The sequence below is a fragment of the Kogia breviceps genome, chromosome 15, assembly GCF_026419965.1.
Source record: "Kogia breviceps isolate mKogBre1 chromosome 15, mKogBre1 haplotype 1, whole genome shotgun sequence".
Taxonomy (NCBI): domain Eukaryota; kingdom Metazoa; phylum Chordata; class Mammalia; order Artiodactyla; family Physeteridae; genus Kogia; species Kogia breviceps.
Window position 1 is genome coordinate 74,627,542 of NC_081324.1, and position 16,493 is coordinate 74,644,034.

Here is a 16,493-nt window from a genome sequence, read left to right on the forward strand (position 1 = left end):
ACGTGCCTAGCTTCAGGTGCCTTAACTGTAAGATGAAACTGCCATAGTCACACCTCACAGATAAGGAGAGGAAGTGTATGTAAATTGCCAAACCCACGGCCTGGCAAAGAGAGACACTGTTATTATCAATTAGCAATCAAATGTTGTGCTATATTCTAAGGACACAAAGATGAGTCTGGACAGGGTCCAGACCTAAAGGTGTGTGCGGTCTTGGGGAGGAATTAGACACAACAGCAGGCGATTTCAGTATAATATAGCCAGTGCCGTAACAGAGCGCTTTAAGAGCACCAGGGATGAGCTTAATCCCAAGCGCACAATGATTTTATCTAAACTCATTTCAAAGCTCCCGCTCCCACAGAAAGGCTGTTTAGAACAAACTGAATAGGGAAATAATGCCTTCCCAAAATAGAGCTCGTTAAAAAAAAAAAAAAAAGCTGGGATTTATACCATCTTTGACTCTCTAAAATTTTTTTAATCCTAAAAAAAGTTTGTCGGCCTTAGTAACTCTTAGAGAGCACATTCATTCAGATCATGTGGGAAAACTTAAAACATTAGAGAAAAAACAGAATGCCCAAACGATAACAGTTAAAAGGATGTCACTCCGGCAGGAAACTATATCAACTGTCTTATTATTCCTTCTGATGATGTCACAAACTTCCCTTACTGTCTCCAAAATATAAAACACAAAGCCTTGGTGTTTTGTTTACCTGAAGGGTATTCTGGTCAATGACCTGGAAAAGAGAGTGAGGTTTATTGTCAAAAGATACAGGCCGGTGGAGAAGACTGCCACTGCCAAAAGCAATCCATCCTGGTTCCAGCTCCTCATTCCGGCAGTACACAAAACCTCTGTGGGGAAAAACGGTATACAGGCTAAGTCACCAGGTCATGTCTGAAACCCTGCAATGAGCTACAACAGACAAAACAACATCCCCTCCTAATTTCTTTTCAATGACTAAGTATACAAAACATCTGAAGGAGAATAAACATATTATATTAACTTTGAGACTGACAAACTACGGCAAATATTAATTTCCCACAACAATTGGAGAGAAGAAAAAGTTGGGGAAACGGTCTAATTAAATATACATAAGGATCTCAAACTGGTTTCTTTTGGCAGCAATTCATAGATCTTATATCCCAACTGAAAAAAAAAAAAAAAATCACCGCTGATCCAATGTCAAATCCAAGAACAAAAAGACTTAACTCGAAAAATATCCATTTATCAGCATGGAGAAGTCACTAATATAAAAATTCTGATCACAGAGAAATTTCTGGCTAAAAGCTAGAAACAATGATTTTAGGGCTACCAAACTCTTTATAGAGTCAAAACAAAGCTGAAATGCATTAACAGAACCAGAGATAGAAAGTGACAATAAGAGAAAACCAGTCATTCAGACTTGTTTAGTCACTTGTCAGTCTACGGGGAGTTAGCACGCACTCCCAGGTGTCTTCATCACAGATTTAGGTAATGAGGAAAACGTTCCAGCCAAATCATTCAGCAAGTTCCATGCAACTGACCTGAGAGTACCATGTAATCCAGACCCCAATTTGCTTACTCCTCTTCCAACTGAGTTAGTAGTATACAGGTAAAGACCATCTGCCGTGACACAGCGTCCCAAGTCAGCATCTGAAATCGTTTTTTCACAGGTAAATTATATACATGTTTTTTCTAATGAAATTATAAACGTGCTTTTTCAAATGAAAAAGCCATTAGGAGGCTGAATGAAAGATAATCTCCCATTTCTTAAATAAGTGCTTCTTGGGAATTCCCTGGCAGTCCAGTGGGTTAGGATTCGGCGCTCTCACCGCCAGCCCCCACGTTCGATCCCTGGTCGGGGAACTAAGATCCCTGCAAGCTGCACAGTACTGCCAGAAATAAAAATAATAAAACAAGTGCTTCAATGTGACTTCCAGGGAAGATGGCTTGAACACCTAAAACAAAACTCCAAAATGCATGTAGGATTAGAGACCAAGATCAGGGAAAGAGGTCAGATAGTTATTAGCAGGAGAACCTGGTTCAGTCTGCCAAAGATTTTTTTTCTTTCTTTTTTTTTTTGAATAGCAAAAATACATTCCTAACTCTAATCTGAAATGACTAAGCATACAATACTTTCCCTAAGGATTGTGTAATTAAAAAGGTGTGAGATTTAAGAGTTTGGGGCACTTATTAGTTGACCTTGGGTCTCTTTGAACTTCAGTTTCTTCATCTGTAAGATGAAGATAATATGTACCTCAAGAGTTACTGTGAGGGTTAAATGAGACAACATAGGTAAACACCCACACTGCTCTCTGGTACAAAGCCAGGGGCCCATAAATGGCAAATGATTTTATGTTGATAGACTGATGATATACACTGAACTAAAATCTACTCCTTGTGGATTTTCCATCTAGAGATCCTAATGTTAAATTTCTGGAGTGACACAGCACAAAAGTATAATATCACTTCTATTTAAAAAGAGCAATTATGTTTACCCTTAGGTATATCTTCCCCAAGCTTAAAACAAATAGTATCTCTCTGAATGACAGTAAATGGTTTACTAACATATTCTAGAGAATTTACCTTAATAAGAGAGCTTACAAATAAAACTTTGTTTTTATTTTCAAAATCAATCCACTTACTATATTTAAGAGGAGTTTCTCTACTATTTGCCATATTATAAGAAATCCAGTGTAATAGCACTCAAATTAGTACTAAGTATGTGGTTATCTTAAAAATTCAGTCTACTAATCCAAGACAACCAAGACTTGTTCCTATTAGTTCTTCAAAAAACAGTTAAAAGTAGGTAATCATTTTAAAATATTAATTTCATTCCTTAAACATTTTATCTTAACTTAAAACTTATAAATATACATTTATTCATCACTCTTTAGATTAAGGCCAAGGCCTTTTGCGTATGGATCTGATGAGGAGTGAGAGTGAAGGTGGTGACAGAGTAAAACAAGATTGGCTGGAGTTGATACTTGTTGAAGCTGCGTGATGGGTGTACAGGGTTTACTATAGTATACTTTCAACATCTGGGTATGTTGAATGTTTCCACATATTAAAAATTAAATAAGACTACTTTTAAAATTTTTATAAGAAAAATATCCTCTAGCCAGGAACAAAACCAAAGGTACAAGAGAGTGAAAAACATACAGATCAGCTTAATACCATCATCCTCAGTAAGAAATTACTCCAAAGGAGATACGAAAAGGAGTAAAAGGAGAGAGTAAAGAAAGAGGTTTTGGTTTTGTATGAATTTATAAATTTCCACCTATAATGTTTAAGAACTTCTTGGGCATTACAGGCTTTTTGCTTCTCCTATTGACTCCAGTTGAGTCAGTGAAGATAGTAACTCACATCCGGAAGTCTTGCCTCTGTTCCTCTCACCACTTTCACATGACTGTCTGCAAGAAACAGTGGACCGTGAAAAGGCACAGGCACTGGATGAGAGGTGTGGGGACGGCCCACTGCTTAGACTGAACCCCATTTCAGGAAAGCTGTCCCCTTCAAAAGTGTGAGAAGAAGGGGTGGGCAGAATAGACTCTGAATACCACTCTAATTTCTTAAAGAATACCAATTTCTTAGAGATTGGCTTTGTTGAATCATTCTAAAGCATTCCATTTAAAAAAAAATAAATTTATTTATTTATTTAATTTTTTTTTGGCTGCATTGGGTCTTCATTGCGGCATGCGGGCTTTCTCTAGTTGCAGTGAGCGGGGGCTACTCTTCATTGCGGTGCGTGGGCTTCTCATTGCGGTGGCTTCTCTTGTTGCGGACCACGGGCTCTAGGCGCACGGGCTTCAGTAGTTGGTGGCACAAGGGCTTAGTTGCTCTGCGGCATGGGGGATCTTCCCAGACCAGGGCTCGAACCCATGTCCCCTGCACTGGCAGGCAGATTCTTAACCACTGCACCATCAGGGAAGCCCTAAAAGCATTCCATTTCTAAATGTAAATAATTCCCTAGGGTTTTTAAAATTCTTACTTTAACACTTATGTAATATTTAATGATATAATCACAAGTACCAATTACAACAACAAACAGGTCTGGAAGCAAGGCAGACTCTTGGCAAGGCTGCAACTCCGTAGGTGGGAGCAGCAGTGCACAGACTCTAAGAAGAGCCTACTGGCCTCATGGGTTTTGTGTGCCACGGCACCAGTCAGTACATCTACCAAGCGAATAGAGGCCTATTTCATCTGGTAAGTCAGTTAACTGCAGGTCATTTCAGAGACCTTCTGCCATTTTCACTGAGATCACAGAATAAAAAGATATGTAATACCTGTGAAACTGTGTAAAAACATTTGAATCTAGTCCCCTTTATTTAAAGGGGATACTTAACAATTCATGCTCCTTTGAACAATCTCATTTTTTTGCTTTTAGGACAGGAGGTTCACCAACACACACACAATAAATTACTGAAAGAAACAGTATCAGGCAACAAGACCTGATACTCTATTCGTGGACTTAAGGCTCCCATGCCCAAATTCAAATACCCAGGAATTTAAGTAATTCATGCCTCCTTGGCAGGAGTGTATGGATGATCCTTTTCCCTTGTGAGAGTAAAACCTATCCATTTTCTTACCTCACTGAGTATCAGCTTTTATACTCTTACTGATAAAGCAGACAATGATTACCCTGTATAGGAACCTTAAGCTCTTAATTAAAAGGAATACAGAGTTATATCTAAATCGTTTGCCACAATTATCTAAAACCACTCTTTTCATATCTTAATTTCAATCACAGGACCAAAACCCTTGCATTACCTTTATTTTCAGAACTGGAGCCAGTGTTGCTATCTGGTGCAGGCAACATGTCTTCATACCCCCATGATACTATGTGTTTGCCACCAAGCAAACAGGAGGGGGATCCAGGTCCCCCTTCCAAAAGCAACAGCCTAAATAGAGGAGATAGAGAATCATAAAGACACCGAGACTATCCATTTCAGCAAGAAGATAAAAGTCTACTTAACATCTCAAAGAGCAGAAAACTAAAATAGTTCTACACAAATACTATACATCTGAAAAGACATTAACAATACATATATTTTTAAATTAGAAAATTATGAAGTAGTGCTTATGGAAATATAATAAAATTGTAGCTGTGTGTAAAATGTATATATTTTACATGTATACATATCTGAGAGAGAGAGATAGAAGGGGAGGGATGGAGAGAATGGGGTATTAACTAGGAAACACATATAACACACACAACATTAGGAGTGGTTATCTTTGAGTAGTGAGATTATGAATGACTTTCACTTTTTTCTTTATACCTTAATATCTTATTATCTTGAAACCTACAATAAGAATTCATGACAAGCTATTGCATTTTTTTACCACAAAAATTAAAAAATGAAAAATAACATGCTCTAGGAACACCTTCCAAGAAGGAAAGAAACAAAATTCTTACTTAAGATGAAAAGAATAACATACTTATTTAAAAATATGAGTCATTAATTGATTTTTTTAAAGTTTAGCCATTTACTTATTAAAAGAGCTTTTATGCACAAGGCTCCCTTGTGTAGAAGGAGGGTGAGGATCCAAAGTGACAACTTACCTATACAGCACATCGGCTACAGGCAGGGACCCTAGATCTGTCTGTTTCTGTAATAGATGGACTGTATGAACAAAAGTTTTCAATGATCCCCTAAAAATAAAAGGAACAAACAGAAAATCATCAAAACTCAAACGTCAAATAAGGTTGTTAATGTCAATTTTATTAACCACATGGAGAGCTTCCAAATTGAGTCTGCTTCTGTCAGTCAGTAGATGTGTTGTACAAAATGTCAAAACAGACATGATTCTTACCATGCCAGTTATGATATTCTTCTTGTATTTGAAAAGGTAAATAATGTTCCCCTAACATAAAAGTTCAAAACATAAAGCTCAAGCACAAAGAATGTGTGGCTATTATGCCTGATACTGTTTCACCGTCAAGTTGATCTCTAGCTGAAGGAGATATTTCATAGGAAGAGGTTATATTTAAAGTGTAGCAGTATTTCTAGGCTTAATTTTTTAATATCTTTGTTAAGTTCATCCATTTTACATAAACATCTCACACATTAAATATGACTGAAGAGGAAAACATTCAAATAATTATTACTTTGTGCTGAGGGGTGTTCCTTCTGCTTCCCCCTGCTGTGCAGTATGTGACTGTAATGTTGCAGAGCTCACTAAGACCCAATTTCCTTTTGGTTCCCAAAGCTTGAGGCTCTGGGAAGTCTATAGTTTGGTCAGCAGGATCTAAAAGAAGGTGATTTTAAGACGCACAAGACTTACCTGGCCTGATCCCAAGTATAAATCACCACAAGAACATTTCCTGAGCTAAATGATCGCCAGTATCAGATGGGCTGACTTCAGATTGCTACCTTATTCTCTTAGCCAAGGCTTTTAATTGCTAGGTATCATGTGCCTAAACCCCCAAAAGAAATGGAATACCTAACACAGGACCAAGAAGGCCTAGAGTCCTCCTCTTTTTTTTTTTTTTTTTTAAATTTTATTTATTTTTAATTTTTGGCTGCGTTGGGTCTTCATTGCTGCACGTGGGCTTTTCTCTGGTTGCAGCAAGCGGGGGCTACTCTTTGTTGTGGTGTGCAGGCTTCTCATTGTGGTGGCTTCTCTTGTTGGGAGCAGGGGCTCTAGGCGCGCGGGCTTCAGTAGTTGTGGCACACAGGCTTAGTTATTCCGCAGCATGTGGGATCTTCCTGGACCAGGGCCCAAACCCGTGTCTCCTGCATTGGCAGGCGGATTCTTAACCACTGCACCACCAGGGAAGCCCGAGTCCTTGTCTTAATCGCCCCTTTCACTATCTCTGGTGTTCAAAGAATCAAAAACCAAAGAACCATATAAGGCAGGGAGGCAACAGACACAGTATAACAGCACACGTTGGGAGTCAGGACCCACAGGCTCTGAAACCCGGCTCTGCCACTCACCAGCGGCACCATCTCAGTCCTGTTACCAAATTCCTATGGGTTTTTACTTCTTCATCTGTCCAGTAGGGATACCTCCCTGGGGTACAACAAGGTTAAAAGAAAGGGGCAAAGGCATAATGGAACATTTAAAACATTAAACCAACTATAAGATATTATTAGCTGCCAGATTCAGATTTTAAGAGTAAAATTTAGGGACTTCACTGGTGGTCCAGTGGGTAAGACTCCATGCTCCAATGCAGGGGGCCCGGCTTCAATCCCTAGTCAGGGAACTAGATCCCACATGCACGATGCAACTGTGTCTGCATGCTGCAACCAAGACCTGGCACAGTCTAAATAAATAAATAGTAAAACTTAAACTCCTTCCATGGCTCCTAAGCCCTTAACATGGTCTGGACTCTCATCTCCTGCCCCTCTCCTTCTACCATTGCATTCCAGCCACTCTGCTCACTTTGCTGTCCTACCCCAAGCACAGAAAGAGGATCAGATTTGTGCCACTTGCTGCTCCTCTTGCCTGGAACTCCCTGTCACTGGCTTTTTTGCATGGCTGGCTCTCTCTCATCATCTAGGCCTCAGCTCAAATGTCTCCTATTCAGTAAGGCCTTCCCTGGTATCTCTAGCTAATGCTGGCCCCCACCTCCACTTAAGTCATTCTCTATTATTAAAATATCCTGATTTGTCTTCTTACAGTGAACATCCCTCTCAGAAATTATCTTATATATGCATTTGTTGCTACTTGTCTAACTCTCAGTCTCATGTAAACCTTGCAATTTTAGGGACCATTTACCTTGCTCACTGCTGTATCTACACTGCCTAGTAGTCTCCTGCACGTGGTAAATGAGCAATAATGACTGACAAAATGAAATCCACTCAACTGTAAGATTAGAGACCATGAGTCACCATGAGTCATTATTTCCCTAAGACCTAGCAAGGTTCCTGGCACATCAGAGACGTTCAATAAATGTTAGTTGAATGAACATAAATGAATGAACATCTTCAAAATATTTTTTTGGAAACATTGTTCTGTCTTTGAGAGCATCAATCTCAAAAGTTCAATAATATGCTCCTAAATAATTTCATTAAAGGAGATGATCTAACACTGAAAAGCACATGACTGAGGTAAATAAAGTCCAGAACAAGGTGATAATATTAGCAATAATGTAGGCACCATCTAAAACAAAAACAAAAATACACACCCAAGAAGAAGAAAATAAAAAACACTCATTTCAATGCTTCTGCCAAACGGAATTTGGAATCTCAAGTACATGAAGCGATTTCAATAACTCTCTCTTGGTTCAGACTATATTAGGGTACATATTTTAAAAAGTGATTTTTACGATCCCATGTTCATTAAAAACATTTGAAACTAAAGAGTTGATAATTATTCCAAACATTCTAAATCTGTCTGAAGATAGGACTATCTAAAAGCAAAATTTCCCAAAGTAGGACTTTTGCATTAATAACAAATCTATTTAGGGCTCAAAACTGTGTTCTGCATATCCAAAAAAAAATAAAACAGTCCAATATAAAGCCTTTACAGGGAAACTTATTTCAGTACCACCCAATAATGTCTCCAGAATTAAGCTCATGTCAGGATTTCCATAATCAACCACAGTCTTCAAGGATCTAAAACTAGGCTATGACAGTTTGCTCAGGGCAAAGAAACTGACAATAAATGCTGGTGCCACTGTGCCTTAAAAATAGCTTCAGATTCAACCATTTGAAGGTCAACTTTGAAACCGTAAAAATAGGGAAAGGATTCTTATAGCTAGGAACTTCATAATCCTCCAAGAACTTTTCCACACTCGCTTTGCTAACAAAAGGAATAACTCAATCAAAGAAAAAATTATGAAGGGAGAGAGATTAGTGACACTAATCTATCAGACTGTGGCCCTAATTGGTCCCTAGACAACTGGGCTAGAAGAAAGCAAAGGTAGTGAAACTTTTCTCACAAATATGTGACAGTGATCATACAGTTTACTGGGCAGGAGAACGTAAGAAATCCTCTCCTGGAAAAGTAACTCCAAGCACATTTCCTATTGACAGTACATCAGTAACATCAACTTACAAAGGAAGGACAGTACACTATTAAATCTTGCTACACACAGAGAGATCTTTCAGTTAAACAGATGGAGCCAAGCATCAAGGTCCAGAAATATAATTTGTGACCAAGTCTGTGTGACTGAGTCCAGGTGAGTAATAACCCATTCACTCACTGACATACTCCTTACAGACATGCAGGAAAAAAAATTAAAAGCTCTACATATTTTTTGACAGTCCTTCCAGGAGAAATACAGATACAACATCCTCTACTAACTACCTGATGTAAAACAGTAACCATCTAAGGGTGGGTAGACAATGGCAAGTGTTGATTCTCCATTTTAAACTGTTTAAGCTGTTATCATGGTATAACAGAAAGCAAAAACTTGAACTTGGGTTTCAACTCCAGCTCCTGGTACCAAGTTTTGGTGGAAGCATCTTATGCATTGTCAAGGCTGCGAAATTCAATACTGAAAACGAAGAAGGACTTCTGAATGTTAAGACTTCCAACAAATACGCTTGCCCTCTTATTCACTCACCCAACACAGGAAGCAGCCATCACAAGGTCACCAGTTGGTACCTTTGATTTTCCTTACCTGGCACATGCCAAAGCCACCAGGGCAGCAGCAGCATTTTCTTTTTGCTTATGTGGGATGTGTCGGCCTGTGTCAGAAGTCTCCTCTAGCCAAGAGCACAGCAAAGTCTCGATTCCATTCAGACAGTCAGCAGGCTCCTTGGTCAAGCTCAAAGGCTGGCAGTCGCGAAGGCAGTTCAATAGCACCTCAGCAGTTATGTTACAGAGAGAGGGGTCTGTTCTACTCTGGGACTGAATAAGGGGGAAGACCAGCAGAAGCCCCATCCTCGACGTGAAGGGAGCTTGCTCGGGTTGCTGCAACAAGCCCTGGCGTTTGAGCAGGGCCAAAGTTTCTTCGTCACCCGAACTTTCCCTTTCATGCTGTTCTTCCAAGGCCAGCTGGCGCTGGGCATTCCACAGTCCTCTCAAGGCATTCAGGCGATATTCCAGCAGGCGGGCATACGCATTGCTCTGATTCCCACAAACAGAGCGCAAACGTTCTGCTAATTCTGTCGGATTCTTGGTCTCAAATGTTAAAATCTAAAGAAAGAACCAATAGAGAAGTTGGTATGTACTGCTTTCACCACTGCTCTCATCTATGGAAGCAAATCTATCCAATGGTATCTAAAAATGGTCCACATCAAAAAATCTTAATTGTGGGCAAAGCCAGGTTGCTGATAGAGATTTTTTTCCTTGGCACTTCTGCTAATGCTATTAAAAGTGAGATTAGGACCCAAATCATGAAAATAATTAAGTGTGGAGGTCAAAGTTAATCTGAGTAGCTTATTTTAGAAAGTTGAGGTATAAATATTTATTCAATGTTCAGGTTATAAATCTATGTCTCTAAATTCTATTACCAGGGAGGTTGTCAGTGAAAACAGAACAAGTTTCATCTTCAAGATCTAATATACCAATTAATAAATGATTGTTTATTATTCTTTGATTTTGAAGAACACTCCATTCTTACTACTGTTAATCCATTATTTCAATTGGTGACATGGTATAGATTTATCCAGTTCACACTGATAATGGATCCACCCCTATTTTCTCACCAAAAACATACAATTATCAGGAGACCTCCTTGAGATTTTCAGCAGCTGGAGAAATGATAAAACCATTAAATCCTCAATCAACTAGGAAAGGAAACAGCTATGAAGATAAAGAATCAAACTAAATTTATGCTGCAAATAATTTACGCATATAAGTGTGACTAAGTTAAAATGAACAGACTGTTGTAACCAACAAATAAGAGGCCACTCTTGGAACAAGCCCATTAAAACAGATTATCAGGCGCCAGAGGTGTCTGGTTCTCAGTAGACCAGAAAGTCAGAGTGGGGAGAGGCTTGGAATAAAAGCAAAGAAAATTCTGTCAAGTCATTGGCACTGACATTTTAAAGGGTCATAGGTCACTTTATTTCTCTCATAAACCTGCAAAATACTTTTTTTTAATCTCAAATTTTGCCCTTAAAACTGTTAGCCCAATAAAACAACAAGAACTTCCAGAGAAATGTAAACCCTGTAACTGCCTAGCTTAGCTATACATGCAAGTCGCTAAACTGAACTGAAAAAAATGTTCAGTTTGAAAACAAATTCCAATTCAAAAAATTAACTATGTATGTATCTCATTTAACTGATTTGAAAAAATATTCATTGTTTTCAAAAGTAACCAATTCAAACTTCAGTTCTAGTGTGTCAGATCAGAAATAATTTCCAAATGCCATAAAATTTCAACCAACATAGCAATAAAAAGAAATGAACTACTGATATCCACAACCTCAGTGAATCTCAATGGCATTTTGTTGAGTGAAAGAAGTCAATTTCAAAAGGCTCCATCTACATTATTCTATTTATATGACTTTCTTGAAAAAAAAATGTATAGTGATAGAGAACAGATCAGTGGTTGCCAGAGGTTGGGGTACAGGCAGGGTGTGACTATATAGGGATAGTATGAAGGAGTTTGGGGAGGCAAACAAACTGTTCTATATCCTGATTGTGCTGGTGGTTACATCAATCTATACATGTGTTAAGATTCATGGAACTGCACACCCACGCCCCCAAAAAAGGTCTATTCTACCATATGACAATTTTAAAATAAAATTGAAAACAGTTGTAATCAGGCTATGGTTGTATTCAACTAGGTATCATTGGGTAAAGCGATATTGCAAATCATATTATTAAAACTAAGAACTAGGGACATTTTTATTTAGTATTTAATACAACAGTATCAAATAATGATTGATTAAATGTCCTTTATCATCAAGTCATACAAATTGTATTTCCCTATCCTTTTGTCTCGATTCATCAAACACAAATTACCCTTTTGATTATTTTTCGCATGACAGCAGATAAAATAACTCCAAATTCCTTTAAAAAGGTTGCATTTCAAGGGCAACCATCTACCCTGAAGTAATCGTATCTAAGGAAGCTAGATTACCTTTCTTTTTTTTTTTAAATCGCTCCCCAAAAAAGTCAGTAACCAGCTTCCACCATTACGATCAACAACCAAAGACTGAGATACTTTTAATGTTGTGAAAAATGACAAAATTTTAAATTTGATCATCTTGAGGTATGACGATCTAAACAAATAAATTTTGTTGCATTTTTTAAAATGCTTTTCAATATTGATTTTGTGATCTGTACCCAATACAACTCTTTGATATAAAATACATATGTGGACTTCTCTGGTGGAACAGTGGTTAAGAATCTGCCTGCCAATGCAGGGGGCACAGGTTCGAGCCCTGGTCCGGGAAGATCCCACATGCCGCAGAGCAACTAAGCCCATGTGCCACAACTACTGAGCCTGTGCTCTAGAGCCCGCGTGCCACAACTACTGAAGCCCTTGCACCTAGAGCCTGTGCTCTGCAACAAGAGAAGCCACCGCAATGAGAAGCCCGCGCACCAAAATGAAGAGTAGCCCCCGCTCAACTAGAGAAAGCCCACGCACAGCAACGAAGACCCAACTCAGACAAAGATAAATTAATTAATTTTTAAAAATTATTTTAAAATTAATTAATTAAATAAATACATATGTGCTCCAAATACATTTTTACTTATGCTACACTGAGCGGCGACTTATGTTATATGAAGCAACTACTAAAAAATTAAATACAGGCTTTTATTGGACACAAGAATCAAAGAACAATTCAGTAACGTTAAACTCAGATATTTAGTTTTATTACCAATCTCAAACATAAGTGCTTCTGAAATACGATAACTTCATGGTTCATAAAATGATATGTATGACAGAATCTGTAGCTAACTCCAAATATTAAGATTATCAGAAAAAATATATACTTCTGTATTTTTCTTATGGTTCTATTTTTACAAGCACTTCAGTTATATTTTTGGCATTCCACTTGAAAGACAAATATTCTGAAAGGATTTGTGTTATAATATAATTAACCAAATATTATATAATATACACGCTTAAGTGACTGTTATGTTTATTGATTTAACAGTATCTAAAACACACTATGCTTTCAAAAATCCATTACATTACTCAGCATTATCCATTTCAATGGCCTTATGAAAACTAAGAACTGTCTGACATGCTGCTGTTTTTAAGAATTCTAAAGTTTGAAGGTCATGGCCTAAAATCATTTTATAAAGATATCATACCTTTGGGTTTTAGTAAGTCAGCTATGGAGGATCTATTCTGGTACTTACGAATATTAAATGATTTGTCTCAGATTCTCATATAAAACCACTGCTCTTAGTAATGGCTCTTGACCAAGATAAAAGACTGTAATGTCATTATAAAATTAATACTTTTTCTTTAAAAAGGAAAAATGCTATTTAAGGAAAAGGGAAGATCCTTGTCACCCTTAATCAGAAGACAGATTTGCTAACTGTACTTTGGTGATAATGCTGAAGTCACCCCAATTAAGGGAACAACACTCAAAGCAATTCATAGCCTTAATATAATTTTTTTTTTTTTTTTTTCCCGGCACGCGGGCCTCTCACTGTTGTGGCCTCTCCTGTTGCGGAGCACAGGCTCCGGACGAGCAGGCTCAGCTGCCATGGCTCACGGGCCCAGCAGCTGCGCGGCATGTGGGATCTTCCCAGACCGGGGCACGAACCCATGTCCCCTGCATCGGCAGGCGGACTCTCAACCACTGCGCCACCAGGGAAGCCCGCCTTAATATAATTTTATCATACATGACACACATGTTTTTAAGCTAAACACAATATTCTGGAAAGCTAAGAGAAGGTAGGCAAAATATTCTTTGCCAGCCAAATCTGGCTTTGAACAAGACTCCGATATTTGACATAAGTACAAACCATCGGGACTTCCCCGGTGGTGCGGTGGTTAAGACTCCATGCTCCCAATGCAGGGGGCCCCGGTTTGATCCCTGGTCAGCGAACTAGATCCCACATGCATGCCACAACAAAGGAGCCCACATGCTGCAACTAAGGAGCCAGCGAGCCGCAACTAAGAAGCTTGCAAGCTGCAACTAAGGAACTCATGTGCCACAACTAAGGAACCCGCCTGCAGCAACTAAGACCTGGTGCAACCAAATAAATAATAAATAAATATTTTTTTAAAAAAAGAAGTATAGAGGACCATATTTTAGCCAATTTTTTTTTCATTTGGAAAAACACAGAACATATACCTGTCAGCCATGATGAGAAATGTAAAATGCCAACATGCATTTCAAGTAAATATGGTAGGGAGAATAAGCATATAGAGGCTTTCCAAGTAATAGAGAATACTGTATAAACACATAAGGAAATTAACTAGACTAATAATTAGTAGAAAAATCAAGATTAGGGAATGAACTACCATATTCCCCTAAATGTTAATCTCAATTTCCATCTACTTTGCTCTTCAGAATAGCAGAGATATAATTCTCTAAAAGGATCAAGATAGACACTAAAAGATATACTATCTCCTACCTCTGAAAGAAAGAGAAAGTAATCCCATTTTTCTTTTCTTTCTTTTTTTTTTTTTTTTGCGGTACGCAGCCCTCTCACTGTTGTGGCCTCTCCTGTTGCGGAGCACAGGCTCCGGATGCACAGCCTCAGCGGCCATGGCTCACGGGCCCAGCTGCTGCGCGGCATGTGGGATCTTCCCGGACCGGGGCACGAACCCGTGTCCCCTGCATCGGCAGGTGGACTCTCAACTACTGCGCCACCAGGGAAGCCCAGTAATCCCATTTTTAAGAATTTATCCTAAAGAAACATTCCAGAAATAAAAATGCACAGATTTTCACTGCAGTCTTATTATAGTGGAAAAAGTGGAAGCAATCTCAATATTCACAAGTGTTCAATTAAATTATAACATATCACGGGCTTCCCTGGTGGCGCAGTGGTTGAGAATCCGCCTGCCGATGCAGGGGACACGGGTTCGTGCCCTGGTCCGGGAAGATCCCACATGCCACGGAACAACTAAGCCCGTGAGCCATGGCCGCTGGGCCTGTGCGTCCGGAGCCTGTGCTCCGCAACGGGAGAGGCCACAACAGTGAGAGGCCCGCATACCGAAAAAAAATAATAATAATAAATAAATAAATAAATAAAAATAAATTATAACATATCACAATGGAATATTATGCAATAAATAAAAAATTAAAACTATACAACAATTAAAAGGAGTATTAAAAACTGTATATGCCCCAACAAAGGACTATGTAAAACATGCTTATTCAATTTTGAAATGTCATTGGTATTTGTGGTAATAGAAACATGAGGAAAGAAATAGTGATGACAAGTTGAATAGTTTATATTGAAGAAAAGCAGTCTTAACTAGAGCTGGTATTTTACAGAAGCAAATACTACCTTTAAATAACTGCTAGTCAAACAAATAGTGACACAATTGACATAATCAACATTTGGGGGACATATGTGACAAAGAACAATCACAAGTACCATAGGAAGTACTTTCCTTAAATCAATTCACTAGTCCCATCTATTGAACTTTGGCAGCAGTTTCTCTCACTGAAGGACTGATGGTGGGATGGGAGAGACCACCACAGATGCTGGTAACTATCAGTGAACAATAAAACGTTTCACTCTCCAAAAAGTAATGCTATTTAAAACTCAGGATCACTCAAGCTCCAAATAAATTGCTATACTCCCTAGTATGGTACATTAACTGATTCAATTCATTATATGAACCTGTCAGCATAAAAGGAATTTATACCTGGATTATTCCAAAGCAGATCAACTGACCAGACTCACAAGCCCAGGACAAAACTTTTCAGTAGAGTCTATAGAATACCGAATCCCTCTCAAACGTTAGAGTGAGTTTTTAAACCCTTCTACAGATTTTCCTACCATTTTTACATTATGAAGATGGCAGTCATGGCCAAATTGAATTGCATATGGCAACTCAAAGATCAGAAAGATTTCATGTGAACCAAGTAAATGAATCACGAATAGAAGGATGGAATTCTATCTCTAAAACGAAAGCCTAAATCAAGAGGATCCCTTATCAATTAAATTAGACCCTGAAGCTGCATGACCTTATCCAATCTTGGAAATACGTGTTCAAACTCTCAACATTATCTATTTTTTTTTAAAGGGTCTTGGACTTCACTGGTGGTACAATGGTTAAGAATCCACCTGCCAATGCCCGGGACATGGGTTCGAGCCCTGGTCAGGGAAGATCCCACATGCTGGGGAGCAACTACGCATGGGCACAACTGTTGAGCGTGCGCTCCAGAGCCCACAAGCCACAACTACTGAAGCCCACGCACCTAGAGCCCGTGCCCCGCAACAAGAACAGCCACCGCAATGAGAAGCCCGCGCACCACAACAAAGAGTAGCCCCCACTCGCCACAACTAGAGAAAGCCCGAGCGCAGCAACGAAGACCCAACACAGCCAAAAATTTAAATGTTTAAAAAAATAAAATAGGGCTTCCCTGGTGGCGAAGTGGTTGAGAGTCCGCCTGCCGATGCAGGGGACGTGGGTTCGTGCCCTGGTCCACATGCCGCGGAGCGGCTAGGCCTGTGAGCCATGGCCGCTGAGCCT

At 39.0% G+C, this 16,493-nt stretch overlaps 1 protein-coding gene across 5 annotated transcripts in view; it reads right to left on the minus strand.

The window, feature by feature from the left end:
• Nucleotides 1-16,493, minus strand: part of HECTD4 (HECT domain E3 ubiquitin protein ligase 4) — a 190,698-nt gene that overhangs the window by 131,458 nt on the left and 42,747 nt on the right. For all 5 annotated transcript variants that reach the window (XM_059040502.2, XM_059040500.2, XM_059040501.2 and 2 more), the window contains exons 2-6: nt 9,546-10,063; nt 5,538-5,627; nt 4,745-4,875; nt 1,519-1,627; nt 708-846 (exon numbers count right to left, since the gene is read on the minus strand). In XM_059040502.2, coding sequence (XP_058896485.1) covers nt 708-846; nt 1,519-1,627; nt 4,745-4,875; nt 5,538-5,627; nt 9,546-10,063 — 987 coding nt within the window. The remainder of the gene's footprint in view (nt 1-707; nt 847-1,518; nt 1,628-4,744; nt 4,876-5,537; nt 5,628-9,545; nt 10,064-16,493) is intronic.